At 46.0% G+C, this 22,956-nt stretch overlaps 1 protein-coding gene across 1 annotated transcript; it reads left to right on the top strand.

The window, feature by feature from the left end:
- Positions 1 to 3,455: 3,455 nt before the first annotated feature.
- Positions 3,456 to 22,373, top strand: LOC134355895 (fibromodulin-like). Its single transcript, XM_063066420.1, has 3 exons — positions 3,456 to 3,525; positions 14,561 to 15,591; positions 22,137 to 22,373. The coding sequence occupies exons 2-3, from the start codon at positions 14,676 to 14,678 to the stop codon at positions 22,286 to 22,288; spliced, it is 1,068 nt and encodes a 355-aa protein (XP_062922490.1). The 5' UTR covers positions 3,456 to 3,525; positions 14,561 to 14,675; the 3' UTR covers positions 22,289 to 22,373.
- The last annotated feature ends 583 nt before the right edge of the window (positions 22,374 to 22,956 follow it).

The following is a 22,956-nucleotide window of genomic DNA, read 5'->3' as shown; positions in this document are numbered from 1 at the left end:
CTCGCTCTTTTGAGAGTGCACCATTTCCGTCTGTCAAGCAGTGCCCCGTCTGGCAACATTTCTGTGGGGTCTTGCACTGTATTGTTTGGTGGGGTTCTGGCTTCTGTTTGTTGCCAGAGGTCAATCCTGTATGTTTGGGGGGATGTTCTGTGCGGTAGTTCCTCCACTGTAGCAAAGCTTTTCCTCGATTTTAGGCGATTGGAAACTGGCACATGATGATGTAGTGGGTGTCATGGATCCGAGTTCTGTTTACCTTTTTCAATTTTTGTTGTAGTGTGTCTTCAGAGCAATGCCTGCAAGTCTGTAAATGATGTTAGTGGGTGTGGGGTGCAGTGTGTCCGTGATTATTCGGCAGGCTTCGTTAAGCAACGGGTCTATTTTCTTCGGATGGACTGATCTGCCCCACACAGGTGCACAGTATTCTGCAGGTGCATAGCAGAGTGCTAGGGCAGTTGATCTACATGTGTGAGCATTAGCTCCCCATTTTGTGCCTGCTAATTTTTTCAAGAGAGAATTGCGAGAGCCAACTTTCCCTCGGAGTTTTTGGATGTGGGTGGCAAATGAGAGCGTCCTATCCAGTGCCACGCCCAGGTAAATTGGAGTCGGATGGTATTCGAGCTCCTTCCCACACCAGAAGATCTTGAGTTTCCGAGCTGCTTCTCGATTCCTCAGGTGGAATGCACACACTTGAGTTTTTGATGGATTTGGGTTCAGAGATCATTTTTCATAATACTGCCTCATTGCTTCGAGGACTGCTGTAAGTCGTACCTCAGCTTCTTGGAAGGAGTTAGCTTGTGTTGCTATGCATAGGTTGTCTGCATAGATAAACCTGCGTGTGTTAGGAAAGGTTGGTTGGTCGTTTGTGTAAACATTAAATAGTAGAAGTGCCAGGACTGATTCCCGTGGTAGTCCGTTCTTTTGTGGACACCACCTACTCTTAATTCCATTCACTTCTACATAAAATCTGCGATTTTCTAGGAGGCTTCTTATTACTTTGACTGTGGTTTGGTTCTTTAACGTTTTAGATAATTTCAGTAGAAGGCCTCTGTGATTCACAGTGTCGTATGCTGCTGTTAAGTCAACGAATACTGCCCCTGTAATTTGTCGCATTTCAAAGCCATCCTCAATATACTGGTACAAACACGAGGAAATCTGCAGATGCTGGAAATTCAAGCAACACACCCAAAATGCTGGTGGAACGCAGCAGGCCGGGCAGCATCTATAGGAAGAAGCACGGTTCGGGCCAAGTCCTGACAAACTGTCGACTGCGCTTCTCCCTATGGATGTTGTCTGGCCTGCTGCGTTCCACCAGTATTTTGTGTGTGTTGCTCAATATACTGGGTTAAGTTCAGGACTGGATCGCAGCAAGAGCGGCCTGGCCTGAAACCCACTAGGTTTGGCGTTAGAAGATCTTCGACTAAGGGGGATATTCTTTTCAGTATGGATCTCTCGTAGAGTTTACAGAGGGTGCAGAGCAAGGAAATCAGTCTGTAGTTTTTAGGAATGTTAGGGTCTTTACTGGGTTTTAGGAGAGCAACAACTTTGGCTCTTCTCCACTTTTAAGGTATTTTTAATGATCTTAGGCAACAGTTAAAAAGGGACAGAAGCCAGTGGAGTGCTTTAGGTCCAAGATGTTTAAGGAATTCATTGAGAATCCCATCTATGCCAGCAACTTTGTTGGACTTTAGCTGTGATACTTCATCCTTTAATTCTTCTAGGGTGAGAGGTGGGAAGTTGTTATTCCCGTTTGAGAGAGCTGTCTCCATCTCCTGATGTTGCTTTTTCTTTTGCCTCCATTCCTTGTTATTTGGTCGACCATTTAGCATCAGTTGGTGGGCAACCTGACTGGGTGTTACGGCAGCAATTCTCTGTGATGGTCTATTGTCTGAGTTGAGTTTCCCAACAGTTGCCCATGCGTTCTTACTGTTCTTGATCATGTCTGTGTTTTCTATCAGTTCCTGCCAACACTATTGTCTCTCTTGGCTCAGTAGGGACAGGACTGACTCTCCCATTTCAATTGCGTCTTGACCAAACGGGTGTTGGTCGTATAAGTTGACATACTCATCATAACTTTGCTTGATATCACTAGTCAATCCCTGAATATATTTGGTTCTGCAGCCTCTTGGTATGTTCTGCTGGGCTACTTTCCAAATTAGTCGGACAAATTCACCATAATGATCAGGTTCTGGTGGTATGGGTATTGATAAGTTGATCAAGGGATTCTGTGAAAGATGTCCAGTTTGCTTTTCTCAGGTTAAATCTTGGTAAGTACTTTGATGGTACAGGTCTCAGAACTGGAAGGGATTCTACCCCGACTGGATGATGTTGGGATTTGGCTATATGTTGGAGGACTGTTCGTGTGAAGAGGTAACAAAGGCAAGGTCTGGGTTGTATCCTTTTCACTTGTGAAGGTGGGGGTGCCCTTTGATTAGTATAGTAGCTCAAGGCTGTTGTTTAGAGCCCATGATACAACTTCTTCTCCAGTTACATCGCTCATCTTCATATCTCCAGTTGGTGCCATGGCTATTAAAGTCACCAATAATGAGGTACATTGTGTCCTGGAGAGCTAGGTTAGGTGGCCACATGAATGGTTCATTAGGGGACTTGTAGACAGAGATGATATTTACGTGTTTTGTTTCAACTTTCAGAAGTTCCATTGAGCCAGCTTGGATGTTTGCTGTGCTCATTACTATAGATTTCTCTTAAACAAATATCGCACTTCCATAACTTTGGCTTAGGGTGTCAATAGCCAAGTGCATTCCTGGCACATAGGGTTGGTTGTTCAGCCAATGAGTTTCTTGTATGCACGAGATGTCCGGTTTTAAGTTTGCGACGATTTCTGCTTTACTGTGGCTGAAGCCCTCGATGCTGTGGCTAACTATTTTCATGATTTCCAGTGGGCCGAGGGTTTATCCTTTTACCACCCACTGGATCACTTGGTCTGGCATGGGGGAGCGGACCGTGGGAGAAAGGGAAGGAGGTGGGGAGCCAGAGGTAAGTGATGTGCGGGTGAGGAGAGAAGAACCTGTAAGGGGAGGAGCCAGAATGGAGAATGGGAAAAGAGAGGCCGTCAGGTTGGAGGCTACACAGACAGACAGAATATGAAGTGCTGCTCCTCCAACCTGCACGTGGCCTCACAGGCAGCAGACTGGAGACATTGTTGCTGGGTGTCATTAACCCCTGCCTTATGTGGTTATTTTCCTTCCATGGCAAAGGCATAAAACAGCATGAAACCTCCCCATGTGTTTGGTTGCCTGCCTTGTTTCTAATGAGGGGAGAGGGTTAATCATGCAAAATAAGGAGCAAAACTAATAATCCCCTTTTTGCAGACAGCTCACATTCTTGCTGCACAAAGTTGACACAAGGGGACAATTGTTTATTTGAGCTGGAAACTCTCCAGCAGTCGACTATTCACTGTCACTGGCGTGAATTCATTCCCAAGCTGGTCGAACTTGAAGCACCTTCTGCAAATGAAACACCTTAGTTAAATCACCAAGAAGTCAGCATTTTTATCGGAATTATCAGGTAGGCACTGCAGAGTCTTTACGTATTCGTGTTACTTGCATTTATATTTGCTCATCGGGAATATCTGGATAATTGGATGGATTAATGCATGAATACCAGGGAAATCACTCGCTTTCCGTAAAATATACTATTATAGATCTTTAAGCTTTGTGGGCATAAATTTTTTTAAATCAAGTTGGGTGCACTTTGTATTTCTCAGCAGGATCACATCTGTGGAGTTGCAGAGAGAAAGGTGATACTGAGAGCAAACTGATTTATTTTACATATCACTAGCCTTGCCTAGGGGACATTTGGTATTTGACCCTTTATCTGCTACTCCAAACATGAGATTCTGCAGACGCTGGAAGTCCAGGAAACACGCACAAAATGCTGAAGGAACTCAGCAGGTCAGGCAGCATCTAAGGAAAGGAATGAACAGTTGACAATTCTGGCCTGATGAAGGATTTCAGCCTCAAACTTCAACTGTTTATTCATTTCCATAGACACTGCCTGATCTGCTAAACTCCTCCAGCACTTTGTATGTGTTATTCTGCTACTGGACCTGGAGCATTTGTGCAAGTCCCACTTGAAGCCCAGCAACTTCATAACAAGTGCCTCTGCCCTCCTTAAAAATAGATTGTCAATGTGTTCTGATGACAGAAACATGGGGAGCTATGTGGAAGGGAAGGATTAGACTGGTCTTGGGTTAAAAGTTCAGCACAACATTGTGGGCTGAAGGGCCTGTACTATGCCGTACTGTTCTATATGCTATGTTTCTCAAAAATAGCAAAACGTTCCTTGAGATGGAACACAAAGTAGGATTTGCATTTGTTATGGGCGGAGTCAAGTGAGGCAGTAGGGTGGCGTAGTGGTTAGCACAACGCTTTACAGTACCAACAACCTAGGGGTTTCTATGTCCTCCCCACAACCATGTGGGTTTCCTCCCAGTGCTGCGGTTTCCTCCCACAGTCTAAGGACGTACCGGTGGGTAGGTTAATTGGTCATTATAAATTGTCCGGTGATCAGGCTAGGGTTAAATCAGGGAGTTGCTGGGCAGCGCGGCTCAAAGGGCCAGAAGGGCTTATTCCACGCTTTTTCTCAATAAATACGAAAGCACTAGCTAGATGGACCAAATGGCCCATAAACCTGGTGTAGTTTGAATCATCTGGTGATTAAACACTGATGTTACAATGGTTTCAGGGCATTTTTCCGTAAGCTCTGCAGCTTTTTAAGTGAGTAGCAGGAGTCCACTATAACTAGAATGTACGCTTTCCCATAGAAGGGAGGATTTGGAAAGTTATTTAAAAACTGAATGAATGGACAAGTGTTCCTTCACTGAGGTACAAGGCATGAGTTCTTTGGCAATGAGATCACTTCTTATTGATTATGTCCAATGCTACAGACAGGGTTCTGGATGAGGTAGATGCTTCACACTAGAATTTGGTTGCAGAATTTTTAAAGGCATGGAGGCACAGAGAGTTACAGAACAGAAACATGCCCTTTGGCCTGCCGGCTTTCTGCTGACCATCAATCACACATTTACACTATTCTCCTTTCATTCTCCCCACTAGACCATTAAACCATGAGACATAGGAGCAGAATGAGGCCAATCAACTCTGCTCTGCCAATCTATCATGGCTGATTTATCGTCCCCGCTATCAACCCTATTCTGGTGCCTTCTCCCAGTAACCTTTGACATCCTTACTAATCAAGAAACTCTTAACCTCCTTTTTAAACATATCCACTGACTTGGCCTCCAATGCTGTCCGTGGCAATGAATTCCACAGATTCACCCTCCTCCAGCTAAAGAAATTCCCCCTCGTCTCTTTTCTAAAGGAATGGTGTTCTATTCTGGGGCTGTGCTCTCTGGTCTTAAACTCCCCCATTATTGGAGACATCCTCTCCACATCCAATCTATCTAGGCCATTCAATATTCAGTTGATTTCAAGAAGATCAAACTCCCCAGCCCCATTCTTCTAAGCTCCAGAAAGTACAGGCCAAAGCCATCAAACACTTCTCATACATAACTGTTTCATTACCAGGGTCATTCTCTCGAACCTCCTCTGGACCTTCTGCAAAGCCATCACGTTCCTTCTCAGATAAGGGACCCAAAACTGCTCATCAATTCCTCCAGAGTTGTCCACTAAACTCCACACTAGGGGCGACTTACAGCCACCAGTTAACCCACCAACTCACGCGTCTTTGGGATATGAGAGCGAAGCGGGGTACCCGAGAGGAATCTGCATGGTCACAGGGGAACAAGCAAACTCCACGCAGACAGCTCCCACTTATTAAAGGTTAGCTCTGTTTTGCCACGCGTGCAATGAAATATTGAATCATCCAGTGAAATGAATCTCTTGCATCAAAGACCAACACTGTCCAAGAACGTGCTAGGGGCAGCCCGCAAGTGTTGCCCAGGTCAGGATTGAACCCAGGACTCTGACACCACGAGGCAGTATCTCTACCAGCTCTAGCCCTGTACTGCCCAGAGCTACTCCACCTAAATCGGGCATGGCCTGGGCGAAGAAAACCTTTTGAAAATGTGATCTGTCATTAATATGAGACATGCAGGCCAGTGTTGCACAGCAGAGTCTCTGAAAGGTGTATTAGACTTTCTCCACATTGGCAAGTCCTCACAATGGGAGTAATTTATCCGAAACAGGATTAGACCGTCAGGAAGGAGGTGCAGAAGCCAGAAGGCACACACTCAGCGATATAGAAACACTTCCTCCCCTCTGCCATCCGATTTCTGAATGGACATTTTACCCGTGAACACTACCTCACTCCTTTTTTATTATTTCAGTTTTTGCACTACTTTTAATTTAACTACTTAATATACATATATATACTTACTCTAATTGACTTACTTATTATTTTTTCTGTATTATCATGAATTGCATTGTACAGTACTGCTGGCACAAAGTTAACAAATCTCACGACGTACGCCGGTGATATTAAACCTGATTCTGATTCTGAGAGTTTCAGAATTTCTGCAGATGCTGGAAATCCAGAGTGACACACACAAAGTGCTGGAGGATCTCAGCAAGTGAGGAGTCTCAGCCTGAAATCTTGTCTGTTCTTTCCTCTCCATAGATGCTGCCTGACCTGCTAAGTGTCTCCAGCATTTTGTGTGTATTTCTCTAGAACAGGGTTTCCCAATCTCGGGTCCACAGACCCCTTGCTTCATGGTATTGGACCATTGCATAAAAAAGGTTAGGAAGCCTTGCTATAGAAGGATTTAAATATCCATGGTTAAGATTCTCTTCCTTTGAATAATCAAAGGGAGATTTTCAAACTCCCCAGAAGCCTGAGTCAGACTCACTCTTGTTATGAAAGGACTGAGTTTTCCTCCTACTGGGTCTCAGTTCAAGAATAACAAAATCCAAAATCTTCCTGTGAGTATTAAATTCACACTGCACCTACTTAAAAAATCAGACAGTGTATATTTACTTTATATTTGGGTCTTCTAAAGACTTTAAGACCATAAGATGCAGGAACAGAATTAGGCCATTCAGCCCATCGAGTTCGCTCTGCAATTCCATCATGGCTGATCCCGGATCCCATTCAACCCCATACACTTTGTGATATTTTAGTTTTAAGTCTGCCTAGAGCAGGGGTTCCCAAACCAGAGTCTACCGAACCCCCTCCCCCCCCCCGATAATGTTCGAAGTCCATGCCATAAAAAAAAGGTTGTGAACCCTGGTCGATAGACAGATTGAAGCTTTGGGATAAATTGATGGGAGTTAAGAATACCGGTAAATTAAAAATTCACACTAATTATGTTGAAGGTCTCATGTCCTTAATCTGAGACACCAGAGACACATCTTTATCTCCTTCATCCCAGAAATTAAGACTCAGTTTGGCATTAGGATGGGAAACAGCTTCTTCCCCTGGGCCATAAGACTGAACTCCCTGCCTCCTCCCAGGTCTCATCACATATGAAACTGCAGTAGTGTCATACTGTTTACTCTTTAACTTGTGTCATAAATGCACTTTATTATTTGTTAATTATTTGTGGCCATATGACTTTATGTGTTGCGTGTATGAGTGGTAAATACTGTGCTGTGCACCTTGGTCCAGAGTAGGGTTGCCAACTTTCTCACTCCCAAATAAGGGACAGACGCAGCAGTCAAATACGGGACACTTGTGTTTACCCCGAGAAAGACTACCATGACCATGAAGCCTTGCGCGGGCACCTGTGTGCACATGCGTGACGTGCGCATACATGATGTGCACATGTGTGTATGTGCCAGTTTTTTTCTCTACAAATCATTTTTGGCGTTTCTGTTCAGTGGAACTACACTGTACATACATTATTTCTACTTTATATTGGCTGTGTATTTATCATATCATTCCTGCTTTTACTATATATTCGTGTTATTTTAGGTTTTATGTGTTATTTGGTATGATTTGGTAGGTTACTTTTTGGGTCTGGGAACACTCAAAAATTTTTCCCATATAAATTAATGATAATTGCTTCTTCGCTTTACGCCATTTCGGCATGAAAGGTTTCATAGGACCGCTCTACCTGAGCAGGGGAACTATAGCACAAGGGCGGTCCCGTATGGGACAAACCAATTTAGCCCAATATACAGGATGTCCCGGTTAATACGGGACAGTTGGCAACCCTAGTCCAGAGGGACACTGTTTCATTTGGCGGTATACATGTATACGATTGAATGACAATAAAATCATCTCAGCCTTGAACTTGAGACACTTTGTCACCTGCCAGATGTGATCTCAGACATAAAGGTCTGCTTGCACAGTGGCTCAACTTGTCTAATCCCAGGCACCACCTCTAAGATCCAACCATACCCAACCAATCCATTCTTCTCAGACAGAGGCTAGTCTGCAAGAGAACACCGACCCCAGCTGGCCAGCCTGCAGAGGCCGAGACTTTGTCTTCCACGGAGCGGTACAGACCCAGTCGTACCTCCAAATTAAGGCTCAAAGTGCCAGTCATTTCACTTCCAGCCGCAAGCAGGAGGCCGGAGGAACTCGGTGCATCAGGCAACCACGTACGGAGAGAAATGAGCAGCCGAAGCAAGGGGTAGATTCTGGGGAGAGTTGGAATCTGAGAGGAGAATAAAAGGAGATTACTGGAGGTGGTTTAGGGTCAGCATGGACTCGATGGGCCGATGTTTTCCTGCTGCATTTTCTATGACTCAGTGAATCTTGTGAAGGAAATTCCCAGCAGCGCATGGTGGAAACTTCATTTTCTGTTTCACTCAAAGTGCAGCATTCACTGGCTAAAGTGAAACTGCAGCTGGTAAATGTTTTTACTTCCTTGCTGGTTAAAGGAGTCATTATGTCTGTGGGTTTCCCTCAGTAAACCTACAATGACTGCCTCAGTATGTTCCACATTTTTGGATTTTTTAAGAAACCTCTTGTCAAGTTTTTTTTAAAAAGCCAAAATACACACACAGGAGAAACAGAAAGCTGTGGCTGGGTCAGGACAAATATTTAATTGTTCTTTTCTCCCCCACTGCCACTGTTCCCTGACTGAAAAAAAGACAGAATCCTGTACCTGAATACCAGATTCATTTGGTAATTCCACTAATGAAGCATTTGTTAATGAAGAGAATTACTACAACAGCTCAGGAACAAAGAACAAGGTCCTTATACTCTCAGTGGCCACTTTATTAGGGAGCTCCTGTGCCTAATAAAGTGGCCACTGAACGAAAGTTTGTACCTACTGCTGCGGAAACCCATCCACCTCAAGGTTTGATGCACTGTGCGTTCAGAGATGTTCTTCTGCGCACAACTGCTGTAACATGGTGGATATTTGAGTTACTGACATCTTCCTGTCAGCTTGAACCGACCTGGCCATTCTCCTCCGACCTCTCTCATTAACCAGGCATTTTCACCCGCAGAACTGCTGAGTTTTTGAGATACTCAAACCACCCCATCTGGCACCAACAATCAAAATCATTTAGATCACACTTCTATCCCATTCTGTTGTTTGGCCTGAGCAACTGAACCTCTTGACCATGTCTGTATGCTTTTATGCATTGAGTTGCTGCCACATGATTGGCTGATTAGATATTTCCATTAACAAACCGGTGTACCTAATAAAGTGGCCACTGAAATGTTATTGTTTCTATTTAATTCAGTAAGCAAAGGCAGATCCTGAAATCAGTCAGGGAAAGGGTCTGATGGGTGGTCCCAGCCAGTAATGTCGGCTCTGTATGATAATGTTAGAGCGCCTGTATGGGACACTGCAGTTAAACTCTACCCAAATTAAGGACTTTTGGATTAAATACACAGACTGCCCCAATGCTTTCTTGTCATAAGGACACTAAGTACTACAACACAGAAGCTGGCCCTTCAGCCCGTCAGGTCAATGCTGACCATAGCATCCAGAAGATGTTGGAGGAACTCAGCAGGTCAGGCAGCGTCTATGGAGAGGAATAACGAGTCAACATTTCAGGACTGTTGATAATCCTTTAATTTTCAAAGGGTTCTGTGGGCGTGCAGCTGGATGGTTCGCCCGCACTCGGTTTATTTTGAGTGCGTGGGAGAATGCAAAGATGGGATAGGGACCGTCCCTTCTGCACCTCTCTGGTCTTCCCTTCCAGCATCTATGGGGTTAATTCCAGCCGAGACCTCTCATCAGGTTCGTTCTACTCTGTAGATGCTGTCCAACCTGCAAAGTTCCTCCAGCATTGTGTATGTATTACTCTGGATTTCCAGCATCTTGTGTATATCGAAAAGGTCTTTGTGGAATTCAGTGTCAGTAATGGGATCATGAAACTATTGGCTTCAGAGGAGGGATCTGGTGCTAACTTCTCCAAAAACAACACGGATGAGCTTGTACCAGATACTGGTAAAGGCTCAATGACTAACTTTACACACCATGTATATTTACATGCATTAGGAATTCACTGCGGTGTTATGCCGTAACATGCAACTAAAAGCAACAGCATTCAACAATTATAAAGTGTATAAATAAACTTAGAGGTTAAAGTACGAATACGGAATGAAATAGACATAAATACCAGCATGTATTTACAATGTAAACAGCATTATAAATGTAGTTTAGAGTGTTTACAGTACTGTGTAGTGACTCAGGTCATAGATAGAGGGGGTGGGGGCTAACTAGAATGGTTGATCAGATGAACTGCCTGGGGGAAGAAACTTTTACAATGGTGTGAAGTTCTTTGTTTTAACAGCCCTGTGGTGCTTTCCAGAAGGGAGATTTTGGAAAAGGCAGTTTACTGGGTGGGTAGTGTCCACAATGATTTCATACCTCCTCCTGCTTTGTCCTGCACACGTTAATGCCGTGATGGTGGAATGCAGCCAGTGACCCTTTCTGCTGTCCTGACTGGACGCTGTGCCAGACCAGACAGGGGGACGCTTTCTGTGGCGGCAGTGTGGAATTGTACCAGTAGGTTCGGGGGAAGATGGGATTTTACCAAGTCCTGCAAGAGGCACATTCTCTGCTGAGTGTTTTTGTTAATGTGCGGGATTATGGTTGTCCCACACGAGGCCCTGTGAAATAATGGCGAGGTCTCATTTGGAACGTTGTGTTCAGCTTTGGTCAGCCTGCTATCGAAAAGACGCCAGAAAGGATGCAGAGGAGATTTACTCGAGGTGTTGCTGGGACTCGAGGGACCGAGTCACGGAGGGAGGTTGAACAGGATGGGTCTCATTCATTGGAACATAAGAGAATGAGCTGTGTGACATCATAGACAGAGTGAATGCACTCAAGTCTTTTTCCCAGGGCTGGGAAATCAAGAATTAAAAGGCAGACACTTAAGGTGAGTGGGGAGGGGGTTTAAATAGGAACCTGAGGGGCAACTTTTTCATGTACAGGATTGTCGGTACATGAGAGTGGTAGATGTAGTTAGGAATGATGGGGAGATAGTGCCAGATGGGGGCGTGGGGAGGGTGGAGGCAAAGACAGAGTATGGAAGGTGATAGGTGGAACTAGACAAGGGAGGGGTGATTGAGCAGATGGAGCCAGGTGGAGGAGGGTAGGACAGGGGAGAAGAAATACAGGTGGATAGGTGTGCACATGAAGGGCAGATGGGAATGGGTAGGGGGACTGGTGGGGAAGGCGATGAAGACTATGAAAAATACTTGTAGATAATGGAGGAGAGGAAAGGAAAAGTTGAACAAAGACAGAAAATCCGGTGTGGACCAGAAGGAGTGGGAAAGGATCACAGGGAGTGAGTCACCGGAAACTGCAAATTCCAATGTTCACTGAGCAACACACACATAATGTTGGGAGACAAGGTCAATGAGAGGAGATCTCCTTGAAACCTGTCAAATATAGAAAGGCCTAGATAGACTGGACATGGAGAAGATGGAGGAGTCTTGGACCAGAGAGCACAGCCTCAGAACAGAAGGACACTCCTTTAGAACAGAGAGCAGAGATACTTCTTTAGCCAGAGTGTGGTGAATCTGTGGAATTGTTTGCCACAGATGGTTGCTAGGTTCTTGATTGGTAAGAATGTCAAAGGTAGAAGGCAGGAGAATAGGGTTGAGAGGGTTAATAAATCAGCCATGATGGAATAGCAGAGCAGACTCGATGGGCTGAATGGCCTAATTCTGAGCCTATGTCTTGTGGTCTGAGCCCAATAAATTGACTGTTCATTCCCCTCTATAGATGCTGCCTGACCTGCTGAGTTCCTCCAACATTTTGTGTTTGTTACTCTGGATTTCCAGCATCTGCACATTCTCTTGTGTCTGACTGGAGGCCCGGGGGCCTGCCCTGGAGCTGGACGACTATCCGTGTGTGCGTGTGAGTGGGTGGGAGGGGGGAGAGGGGGGCCTCTTTTGCCGTTGTCACTTTGTTGCTTGTTGTGTCATTGAGTTCAATGGGTTGTGGGATCCTATTTTACCCGTCCCCCTCACCTCTTTCTGAATTCTCCCAGAGACGAGGTGAGAAGGGAAGGAGTGACAGGAGAGGTGTTGTTCCTCCGGTGGCTGTGTGGGAAGATGTCGGGAGAAGGAGATTGTTTGGAACAGTGGAAGGGAGGAACAGGGAGGAGCAGAAGGAATAGTCCCTTCAGAAAGCTGATAGGGGGAACAGTGGTGGGGAGATGGGTCCAGTGGTGGAATCTGTGGAGGCTGATAGAAATGATGGGGTAGGATCCATTGTATGTGGAAGCTAGTCAGGTGGAGGGTGAGGACAAGAGGAACCCTACTCTGCTTCCTGCTGGGAAAAGAGAGGCTGTGATCAGAAGTGGTAAATTGGTAACCTGATGAATTAGTTACATTAGTAAGATTCCACCTATCACCTTCCAGTTTCTCACTTCCTCCTGTTCACCCACCCACCTGGGCACCTATCACCTGCCAGCTTCTCACTTCCTCCTGCTCACCCACCCACCTGGACACCTATCACCTGCCAGCTTCTCACTTCCTCCTGCTCACCCACCCACCTGGGCACCTATCACCTGCCAGCTTCTCACTTCCTCCTGCTCACCCACCCACCTGGGCACCTATCACCTGCCAGCTTCTCACTTCCTCCTGCTCACCCACCCACCTGGGCACCTATCACCTGCCAGCTTCTCACTTCTTCCTGCTCACCCACCCACCTGGGCACCTATCACCTGCCAGCTTCTCACTTCCTCCTGCTCACCCACCCACCTGGGCACCTATCACCTGCCAGTTTGTACTTCCCCCTCCCCACCCCACCTTCTTATTCTGGCTCTCCCCACCCCCCAGTCCTGATGGAAGGTCTTGGGCCAAGAGGTTGCCTGCTTATTCCCTCCCACAGATGCTGCCTGACCTACTGAGACCCCCCAGCACTTTGTGTGCATTGCTCAGAATTTCCAGCATCTGCAGAACCTCGTGTGTTTTGGTCTGTTATTGTCTCATGCACTGTTTTGCTTGCCTTTCTTACAGATCATTTCATCTCGGCAGTGCATCGGGGTAGCTCAGGGTAAGACAGTAACAGAATGTAGAAAGAAGAGTTTCAGTGACGGAGAGATTGCAGTACTGGCAGACAACAAGGTGCAAGGCCATAAAGTCCTTCTTATCCCACTAGGGGACTGTTCAATAGTCTTGTAACAGTGGAAGTACAAGCCATCCGTCAGCCTGGTGTCTCATGTTTTCGGGCTTCTGTATCTTCTGTTGGGTGACGGGAGAAGAGAGAATGCCCAGGGTCGGGGGGGGGCAGGGGGGAGGTAGTCTTTGATTATGTGCACTGCCCCTCCTCCCTGAGGTCAATGCTGACTCTTTAGTTGCGCTGGGAAAAGTCGTTGTCATGACAGCACCTCACTAGGCTCTCTGTCTCCTTCCCGCATCCAGATCGTTGTCATCTGAGACCTGACCCACTGTGATCGTGTCATCTGCAAATGTGTAGCTGGGGTTAGGGCAAGATCTGCCCACACAGTAGTGAGCAAATACAAGAAACATGTAGAATCACAGAGCAACTAAAACACACAGGCAGTCTGCCCAGCCCATTTACTCCAGGCCTAGTCCCATCGACCTGCACCAGAACCATAGCCCTTCATACCCTCCCATCCTTGTACCGATCCAACCATCCCCTAAATGTTACGGTCGAACCTGAGTCCACCACACCCACTGGCAGCTCACTCCACACTCCCACCACCCTCTGAGTGAAGAAGCTCCCCTTAAACATTTCACCTTTCACCCTTAATCCATGACCTCTAGTCCGAGTCTCACCCAACCTCCGTGGAAAGAGCCTGCTTGCATATACCCTCTCTATACCCCTCATAGTTTGTAATTTGCCAATACACCAGAGGATTTTTGAACAGCTGGAACCCAGTCAGCTATACAGGAGGGGAAGGAATGACTGAAGCAAAGGCTTCTCAGACACACTGGTACTGTAAATCTCCCATCAAAACAGGTATGACAGAGCTGGAGAAACTGAGGGAATGGAATCAGGAAGCAGAATGGGAGGAGGTATAGCCTAGATGCTTGTGAGAGTGTCTGGGCTTCTAATAGATCATGACCGCTAACTCATCCCCTGAGAATTTTTGTTACAGAATCTGAAAGTGCTTATAGACCGACTGGTAAGGCTGTGCTAATATTTACCAGGGTGTTTTTTTTCTCTCTCTCTCTAACTCTGTGAGCTCTTTTTCAGTCCACGCTCCAGGGTGAAGCAGACAGTCACTGGTTATTGACACAGCAGCTCCCTCCACACAACGTTCTCTGCTCGCAGCTCTCCCAGACCGCCTTTGCACTCTTCCACCCCGGGAATGAAACTAATTGGCCTGCTGCTGCTCGCGGCCCTCTTGGAGGGTGCCGCCGGTCAGTACACCTATGGATATTTCAACTGGCTGGCACGCATTCTGGGATACTCTCGGTCACGACAACAGTACTACGGTGGGGGTGATCCTGTCACTCCGATGGCGACGGATTGCCCCGCGGAGTGTACGTGCCCTCCCATCCTGCCCACGGCCATGTACTGTGACATGCGCAGGTTAAAGTACATCCCCAGTATCCCTGCACGCATGAAGTATGTTTACCTGCAGGACAACCAGATCGAAGCTGTCCCTGACGGTGCCTTTGACAACGCCACGGGCTTGGTCTGGATCGTCCTGCAGAGGAATAAGATCTCCAGTGAAAAGATGAGCAATCAGGTCTTCTCCAAGCTGAAGAACCTCGAAAGGTTGTACTTGGGCCACAACAACTTAACCAGCATCCCCCACCCCTTGCCGAGATCGCTGAGGGAGTTGAGGGTTGCCGGCAACAAGATCTCCAAGGTCCAATCCAACAGTTTAGAAGGCCTTGACAACTTGACCATGCTGCTTCTGAATGACAACCAGCTGGAAGATGTTGGTAGCTCTCTCAGAGATCTCAAATCTCTGTCTATCCTGGACCTTAGCAACAATCATCTGAGTAAGGTTCCTCAGGTGCTTCCAGACACAGTCCATCAGCTTTACCTGGACTTCAATCACATCAGCACCATTCCCAGCGAATACTTCAAGCAGTTTCTCAAACTTCAGTATGCACGGTTCTCCAACAACCAGCTAACAGACCAGGGCATTCCTTTGAATGCCTTTAATGTGTCCAGCTTAATCGAGCTGGATCTTTCCCACAACAAACTGAAGACCATTCCCTCAGTGAATGAAAACTTGGAAAACCTCTACCTCCACGCCAACAGGATTAACGGTGAGTGAGATCTGATTCCACCACAAAACTCTCGCACATCCGTAACTTGAAGAGTTTACTGAATGTTTAGTGTCTTTCTTGTCCTGTAAATAGATAGTTAACCTACTTATCGGTAGTGAGTGTCTTCTGTTCACTCTCACTGAACCCGCAAACCTGATTTATCACAATTATTGGCACTGATTTATTGTTCATAAAACTTTGAGTGTGCAGCTCCTGCTTGATGGTAGCATTGGGAAGGAGACATCTCTTGGGTGGTGGGGGTCCTTAATAATGGATGCCACCACCTTGGGGCATCGCCTTCTGGAGCTGTCCTTGATGTTGGCGAGGCTAGTGGCCATGATGGATCTGGCTGAGTCCACAACTTTCTGCAGCTTTTTCCGATCCTGTGCAGTGGCCCCTCGATACCACGTGGTGATGCAACCAGTTAGAATGCTCTGAACAGTGCATTTGTAGAAATTTGCAAGTGTCTTTGTTGACATACCAAATCTTCTCAGACTCCTAATGAAGTGTAGCCACTGTCTTGCCTTCTTGGTAATTGCATCGATATGTTGGGCCCAGGTTAGATCTTCAGAGATATTGACACCCTGGAACTTGGAACTGCTCTCCCTTTTCCACTTCTGATCCCTCGATAAGGACTGGTGTGTGTTTCCCTTCCTAAAGTCCACAATCAATTCCTCGGTCTTATTGACATTGAGTGCACGGTTGTCATTGTGACACCACTCAACCAGATGATCTATCTTACCCCTGTACACCTCCTCATCATCGTCTGAGATTCTGTCAACAATACCTGTGTCAAAGACAAGTTTATAGATGGTGTTTGAGCTGCGCCCAACCACACGGTGGGCTAAGCATGCATCCTTGAGGTGCACCAGCACTGACTATCAGTGAGGAAAAGATGCTATTTCTGATCCACACTGGTCACCTGGTGAGAAAGTCAAGGATCCAGTCACAGAGGCCCAGGTTTTGGAGCCTGTTGATTAGAACTGAGGATATGATTGTGTTGAGTGCTGAGCTGTAACAATAAACAGCAGACTGAGAAAGGTATTATTATTGTGCAGGTGATCCAAGGCCGAGTGGAGAGGCAGTGAGATTGCATCTCTAGACTGACTGTGGTGATAGACAAATTGCAGCCGGTCCAGATCCTTGCTTAGGTAGAAGTTGATTCAATAGACAATAGACAATAGGTGTAGGAGTTGGCCATTCAGCCCTTCGAGCCAGCACCGCCATTCACTGTGATCATGATCAGTACCCTTTTCCTGCCTTCTCCCCATATCCCTTCACTCCACTATCTTTAAGAGCTCTATCTAACTCTTTCTTGAAAGAATCCAGAGAATTGGCCTCCACTGCCTTCTGAGGCAGAGCATTCCACAGATCCACAACCCTCTGGGTGAAAAAGTTTTTCCTCAACTCCATTCTAAATTGTCTACCCCTTATTCTTAAACTGTGGCCTCTGGTTCTGGACTCCCCCAACATCGGGAACATGTTTCTTGCTTCTGGTGTGTCCAATCCCTTAATAATCTTATATGTTTCAATCAGATCTCCTCTCATCCTTCTAAATTCCAGTGTATACAACCCCAGTCGCTCCAATCTCAGATTCGAAACATGACCAACCTCTCAAAGTACTGCACCACAGTAGATGTGGGTACCACTGGGCGATAGTCATTGAGGTAGCTCACCCAGCTCTTCTTGGGCACTGGTATGCTTGTCACCCTTTAGAAGCAGGTGGGAAACTCCAACTGCAGCGGTGAGAGATTGAGTAAGTCCTGGACAGCCCCTGCCAGTTGGATGGCACAGGTTTTATTGCCCCACCAGTTCCACCATCCTTGCAAGGGTTCGCCCTCATGAAACATGATCTAATATTGGCCTCCAAGACAGTGATCACAGTTGCCGCAGGGACCTGCACAACTGTAGTTTTATTCTCCCTTTCAACGTGTGCTTGAAAGGCATTGAGCTAATCTGGGTGAAGCATCACAGACATTCGTGAAGTTAGGTTTCGCTTTGAGGGAAGGAATGGCCTGCAACCTTTGCCAATGCTGATGTGCATCCAATTCCGTCCCTAACCTCAATAGGAAGTGTTTTTTTTCACTTTTATAATGGGCTTCCTTGTATAGTTCTGATCACCAGTCTTGAATGCCATGGATTGAGCGCTCAGGAGACTATGAATCTCCTTGTTCATCCATGACTTTTGGTTAGGGTATGTCCGGTATTTTCTTGAAAGAACACACTCATCTGTGCAAGTCTTGATGAAGTTGATGACAACTGTGGCATAGTCATTCAGAGTCAAAGATGAAACCCTGAATGTTGTCCGTTCCACCAATTCAAAGTCGTCCTGCAAGTTTTCCTCCACCTGCATCGATCATACCTTCCTGGTCCTCACCATTGGTGCTGCAGTCTTTAGTCTCTGCAGATACACAGAAGCGCAGCCAGGTGATTGGAGGTTGCAAAGTGTGTGCGTGGGATGGCACGGTAAGCATTCAGAGTGGTGGTGTAACAGTGGCCGAGTGTGTTGGTTCCTTTGGTTCCACGGGTAATATAATTGAAATATTTTTGGTTGGTCCCAAAGCCAAAAGCGATAAACTTCTAGATAAACTTGGGAACGTGGCTCCCCTTGTAAAATCAGAAATAACTAGCCTGGGTGTTATCCCTGATTCAGATTTGAATTTTAAACCCCGCATAAAGAAAGTGACTAAAGCAGCATTTCTACACATAGAAATATTACAAAGGTACGTCCATTCCTGTCATGTAATGACATAGAAACATAGAAAACTTACAGCACTATACAGGCCCTTCGGCCCACAATGCTGTGCTGAACATGTACTTACTTTAGAAGTTACCTCGGGTTACCCATAGCCCTCTATTTTTCTAAGCTCCATGCACCTGTCCAGGAGTCTCTTAAAGGACCCTATCGTATTCACCTCCACCACCGTCGCCGGCAGCTCATTCCACACACTCACCACTCTCTGCGTAAAAAACTTAACTCTGACATCTCCTCTGTACCTACTTCCAAGCACATTAAAACTGTGTCCTCTCGTGTTAGCCATTTCAGCCCTGGGAAAAAGCCTCTGACTATCCACACGATCAATGCCTCTTAACATCTTAAACACCTCTATCAGGTCACCTCTCATCCTCCGTCACTCCAAGGAGAAAAGGCCGAGTTCACTCAACCTATTCTCATAAGGCATGCTCCCCAATCCAGGCAACATCCTTGTAAACCTCCTCTGCACCCTTTCTATGGTTTCCACATCCTTCCTGTAGTGAGACAACCAGAACTGAGCACAGTACTCCAAGTGGGGTCTGACCACAGACCTATATTGCTGCAACATTACCTCTCGGCTCTTAAACCCAATCCCACAGTTGATGAAGGCCAATGCATCGTATGCCTTCTTAACCACAGAGTCAACCTGCGCAGCAGCTTTGAGTGCCCTATGGCAGGGGTGCCCAACCATTTTTGCACCACGGACCGGTTTAATATTGACAATATTCTTGCAGACCAGCCACCGGGGGGGGCGGGGGGGGGGGGTGTTCAAGTAGGGTTAAACTCACTTCAGTCTTTTACAGTTAGGGTTGCCAACTTTCTCACTCCCAAATAAGGGACAAAAGTAGCAGTCAAATCCCGGGACACTTGTGTTTACCCCAGGAAGAACTACCATGACCATGAAGCCTTGCGCGGGCACCTGTGTGGGCATACATGACCATGAAGCCTTGCGCGGGCACCTGTGTGGGCATACATGACCATGAAGCCTTGCGCGGGCACCTGTGTGGGCATACATGACGTGCGCATGCGCGTATGTGCGGATTTTTTTCCACAAATCGGTTTTACCTTAATCTTCCTGACTACACTGTACATACATTATTTCTACTTTATATAGGCTGTGCATTTATCATATCATTCCTGCTTTTACTATATGTTAGAGTTATTTTAGGTCTTATGTGTTATTTGGTATGATTTGGAAGGTTTTTTGGGGTCTGGGAACACTCAAAAATTTTTCCCATATAAATTAATGGTAATTGCGTCTTCGCTTTATGCCATTTCTGCACGAAAGGTTTCATAGGAACGCTTTACTTTAGTGGGGGAAATACAGGACAGGGGCGATCCCGTATGGGACAAACCAATTTAGCCCAATATAAGGGATGTCCTGGCTAATACAGGACAGTTGGCAACCCTATGTTCAAGTTCAACAGTGCGTGACAGAGAATGAGGAAAGGTGCAGCTGACTCGTATCATTTCCTCGCAGCCCAGTAGCACGTGCTTTGTGGCCTGGTACCGGTCCGCGGCCTGGTGGTTGGGGACCGCTGCCCTATGGTCTTCGGATGCCAAGATCCCTCTGATCCTCCACACTGCCAAGAGTCTTACCATTAATATTACATTTGCCATCATATTTGACCTATCAAAATCAACCACCTCACACTTATCTGGGTTGAACTCCATCTGCCACTTCTCAGCCCAGTTTTACATCCTATCGATGTCCTGCTGTAATCTCTGACAGCCCTCCACACTATCCACAACACCCCCAACCTTTATGTCATCAGCAAACTTACTAACCCATCCTCCACTTCCTCATCCAGGTCATTTATAAAGATCACGAAGAGAACTAGTCCCAGAACAAATCCCTGAGGCACACCACTTGTCACCGACCTCCATGCAGCATATGACCCATCTCCAAACACTCTTTGCTTCTGTGGGCAAGCCAGTTTTGGACCCACAAAGCAAGGTCCCCTTGGATCCCATGCCTCCTTATTTTCTCAATAAGCCTTGCATGGGGTACCTTATCAAGTGCCTTGCTGAAATCCATATACACTACATCTACTGCTTTACCTTCATCAATGTGTTTAGTCACATCCCCAAAAAATTCAGTCAGGCTCGTAAGGCACAACTTGCACTTGACAAAGTCATGCTGACTATTTCTAATCACATTATGCCTCTCCAAATGTTCATAAATCCTGCCTCTCAGGATCTTCTCCATCAAATTACCAACCACTGATTAATTTCCTGGGCTATCTCTACTCCCTTTCTTGAATAAGGGAACAACATCTACAACTCTCCAATCCTCCTGATCCTCTCCCGTCCCCGTTACTGATGCAAAGATCATTGCCAGAGGCTCAGCAATCTTCTCTCTTTCCTCCCACGGTAGCCTGGGGTGAATCTTGTCTGGTCCCAGTGAGTTATCCAACTTGATGCTTTCCAAAAGCTCCAGCACATCCTCTTTCTTAATGTCTGTATGCTCAAGCTTTTCAGTCTGCTGTAAGTCATCACCACAATCACCAAGATCCTTTTCTGTAGTGAATACTGAAGCAAAGTACTCATTAAGTACCTCTGCTATCTCCTCTCATTCCATACACACTTTTCCACTGTCACACTTGATTGGTCCTATTCTCTCACCTCTTATCCTCTTGCTCTTCACATACTTGTAGAATGCCTTGGGGTTTTCCTTAATCCTGTCCACCAAGGCCTTCTCATGGCCCCTTCTGGCTCTCCTAATTTCATTCTTAAGCTCCTTCCTGTTAGCCTTATAATCTTCTAGATCTCTATCATTACCTAGTTTTTTTTAACCTTTAGTAAGCTTTTCTTTTCTTCTTGACTAGATTTTCAACAGCTTTTGTACCCCACGGTTCCTGTACCCTACGATCCTCTCCCTATCTCACTGGAATTTACCTATGCAGAATGCCACGCAAATATCCCCGAATACTTGCCACATTTCTGTCATTAATTTCCCTGAGAACATCTGTTCCCAATTTATGCTTCCAAGTTCCTGCCTGATAACTTCATATTTCCCCTTACTCCAATTAAACGCTTTCCTAACTTGTCTGTTCCTATCCCTCTCCAATGCTATGGTAAAAGAGATAGAATTGTGATCACGATCTCCAAAATGCTCTCCCACTGAGAAACCTGACAGCTGACCAAGTTCATTTCCCAATACCAGATCAAGTATAGCCTCTCTTCTTGTAGGCTTATCTACATGCTGTTAGGAAACCTTCCTGAACACACCTAACAAACTCCACCCCATCTAAACCCCTTGTTCTAGGGAGATGTCAATCAATATTTAGGAAATTAACATCTCTCACCACGACAACCCTGTTATTATTACACCTTTCCAGAATCTGTCTCCCTGTCTGCTCCTCGATGTCCGTGTTACTATTGGCTGAAGAAGAAGAAATCCGATAGGAGAGGAGAGTGGATCATTTGGTGAAAGGGAAGGAAGGAGAAGATTGGCAAGTCATGAGAGGAAGAGAAGGCGTGAGAGGGCCACAAGAATGGAGGAAAAGCAAAAACAAAGGCGGGCGAACAGAGGTGGATAGTTGGTACCCTTCAGACAGAGCAGCCACTAGCTGGATCTTGTGACTCCTGAGCTACCAATAACCTTGACTCAAAAGCCCAACAAGCTACTTGGTCTTAAGGCCAGTTAGGGAATAAACATTGGCCTCAGCTAGAAGGACACATTCTGAAAAACAAATCTGTGTACATTTTGGTCCAACACTTGATCCTCCCTGCGGCTGCCTGCAAGGTACGTGTGCCTCTGATCTTTGTGTTTTTGTGGTGTTTGCAGAGATCAAAATGGACAGCTTCTGTGGAACCATGGGGATCATGAACTTCTCCAAGATAAGGGTGCTCCGCCTGGATGGGAACGGCATCAGACACGAGACATTACCGGACGAAATCCATCACTGTCTCCGGCAAGCAAGAATCATAGACATTTAACACATGTTCACCTAGCGCACTGGTACAATCTCTCCTCTATAGCCGAGCGCATAACGGCTAGCTAGCTTGCCTGTTATTCCTGTAGCATGGGGTCTGATACAAGAAATAAAAAATAGTTTTCTGTGCATCCTCTCGATTAATTCCAGATCTGGAACCTTTTATAAAATGTTGCATGGCTCATCGAGACCATCTTGCCCTGGGCGATGTGTGATGTATATTGTTGAGCAGAGCTCTGAGAAAGTCATTCCCATCACATTCCCCTTGATGATCAGGGCCTCTAGCTGATGTGGGTAGTGTTTTTACGCCTCCCTGTCTCATTATTGCCTGAAGGGATTCACAGATTCAGTACCTTTATTATCGAAGAATGTGCAAATTATACACCTTGAGATTTGTTTGCTTACAGGCAGCCAACAAAGCAAAGAACCCAATTTTTAAAAAAGACCATAAGAGAGGGGAAAAAAAACAAACAAGAGAAACAAACGACATCATTCTAAACCAGAGTTCCTGGCTCCGCTCTGCATCCTGGAGCAGGCCCAAGCCTACTCATATTAGCCATCTCAGTTCACCATATTAGCAGGGCAAAAAACGCCCATTGTCAGCAAGGAGATATAGGAACAGGCCATTCAGCCCATCAAGTTCATGCTGACCATCAACCATTCATTTACACT

This window comes from Mobula hypostoma, chromosome 13 (assembly GCF_963921235.1).
Source record: "Mobula hypostoma chromosome 13, sMobHyp1.1, whole genome shotgun sequence".
NCBI classification, from domain to species: domain Eukaryota; kingdom Metazoa; phylum Chordata; class Chondrichthyes; order Myliobatiformes; family Myliobatidae; genus Mobula; species Mobula hypostoma.
The sequence above is the reverse complement of the archived record's forward strand: the minus strand, read 5'-3'. Positions and strand labels throughout refer to the sequence as shown.

Excerpts from the sequence above, each read along its gene's own strand:
- LOC134355895 (XM_063066420.1), top strand. The coding sequence starts at position 14,676 with ATGAAACTAATTGGCCTGCTGCTGCTCGCGGCCCTCTTGGAGGGTGCC. Across the intron at positions 15,592-22,136 it reads CCACGCCAACAGGATTAACG|AGATCAAAATGGACAGCTTC; the intron begins GTGAGTGAGATC and ends TGGTGTTTGCAG.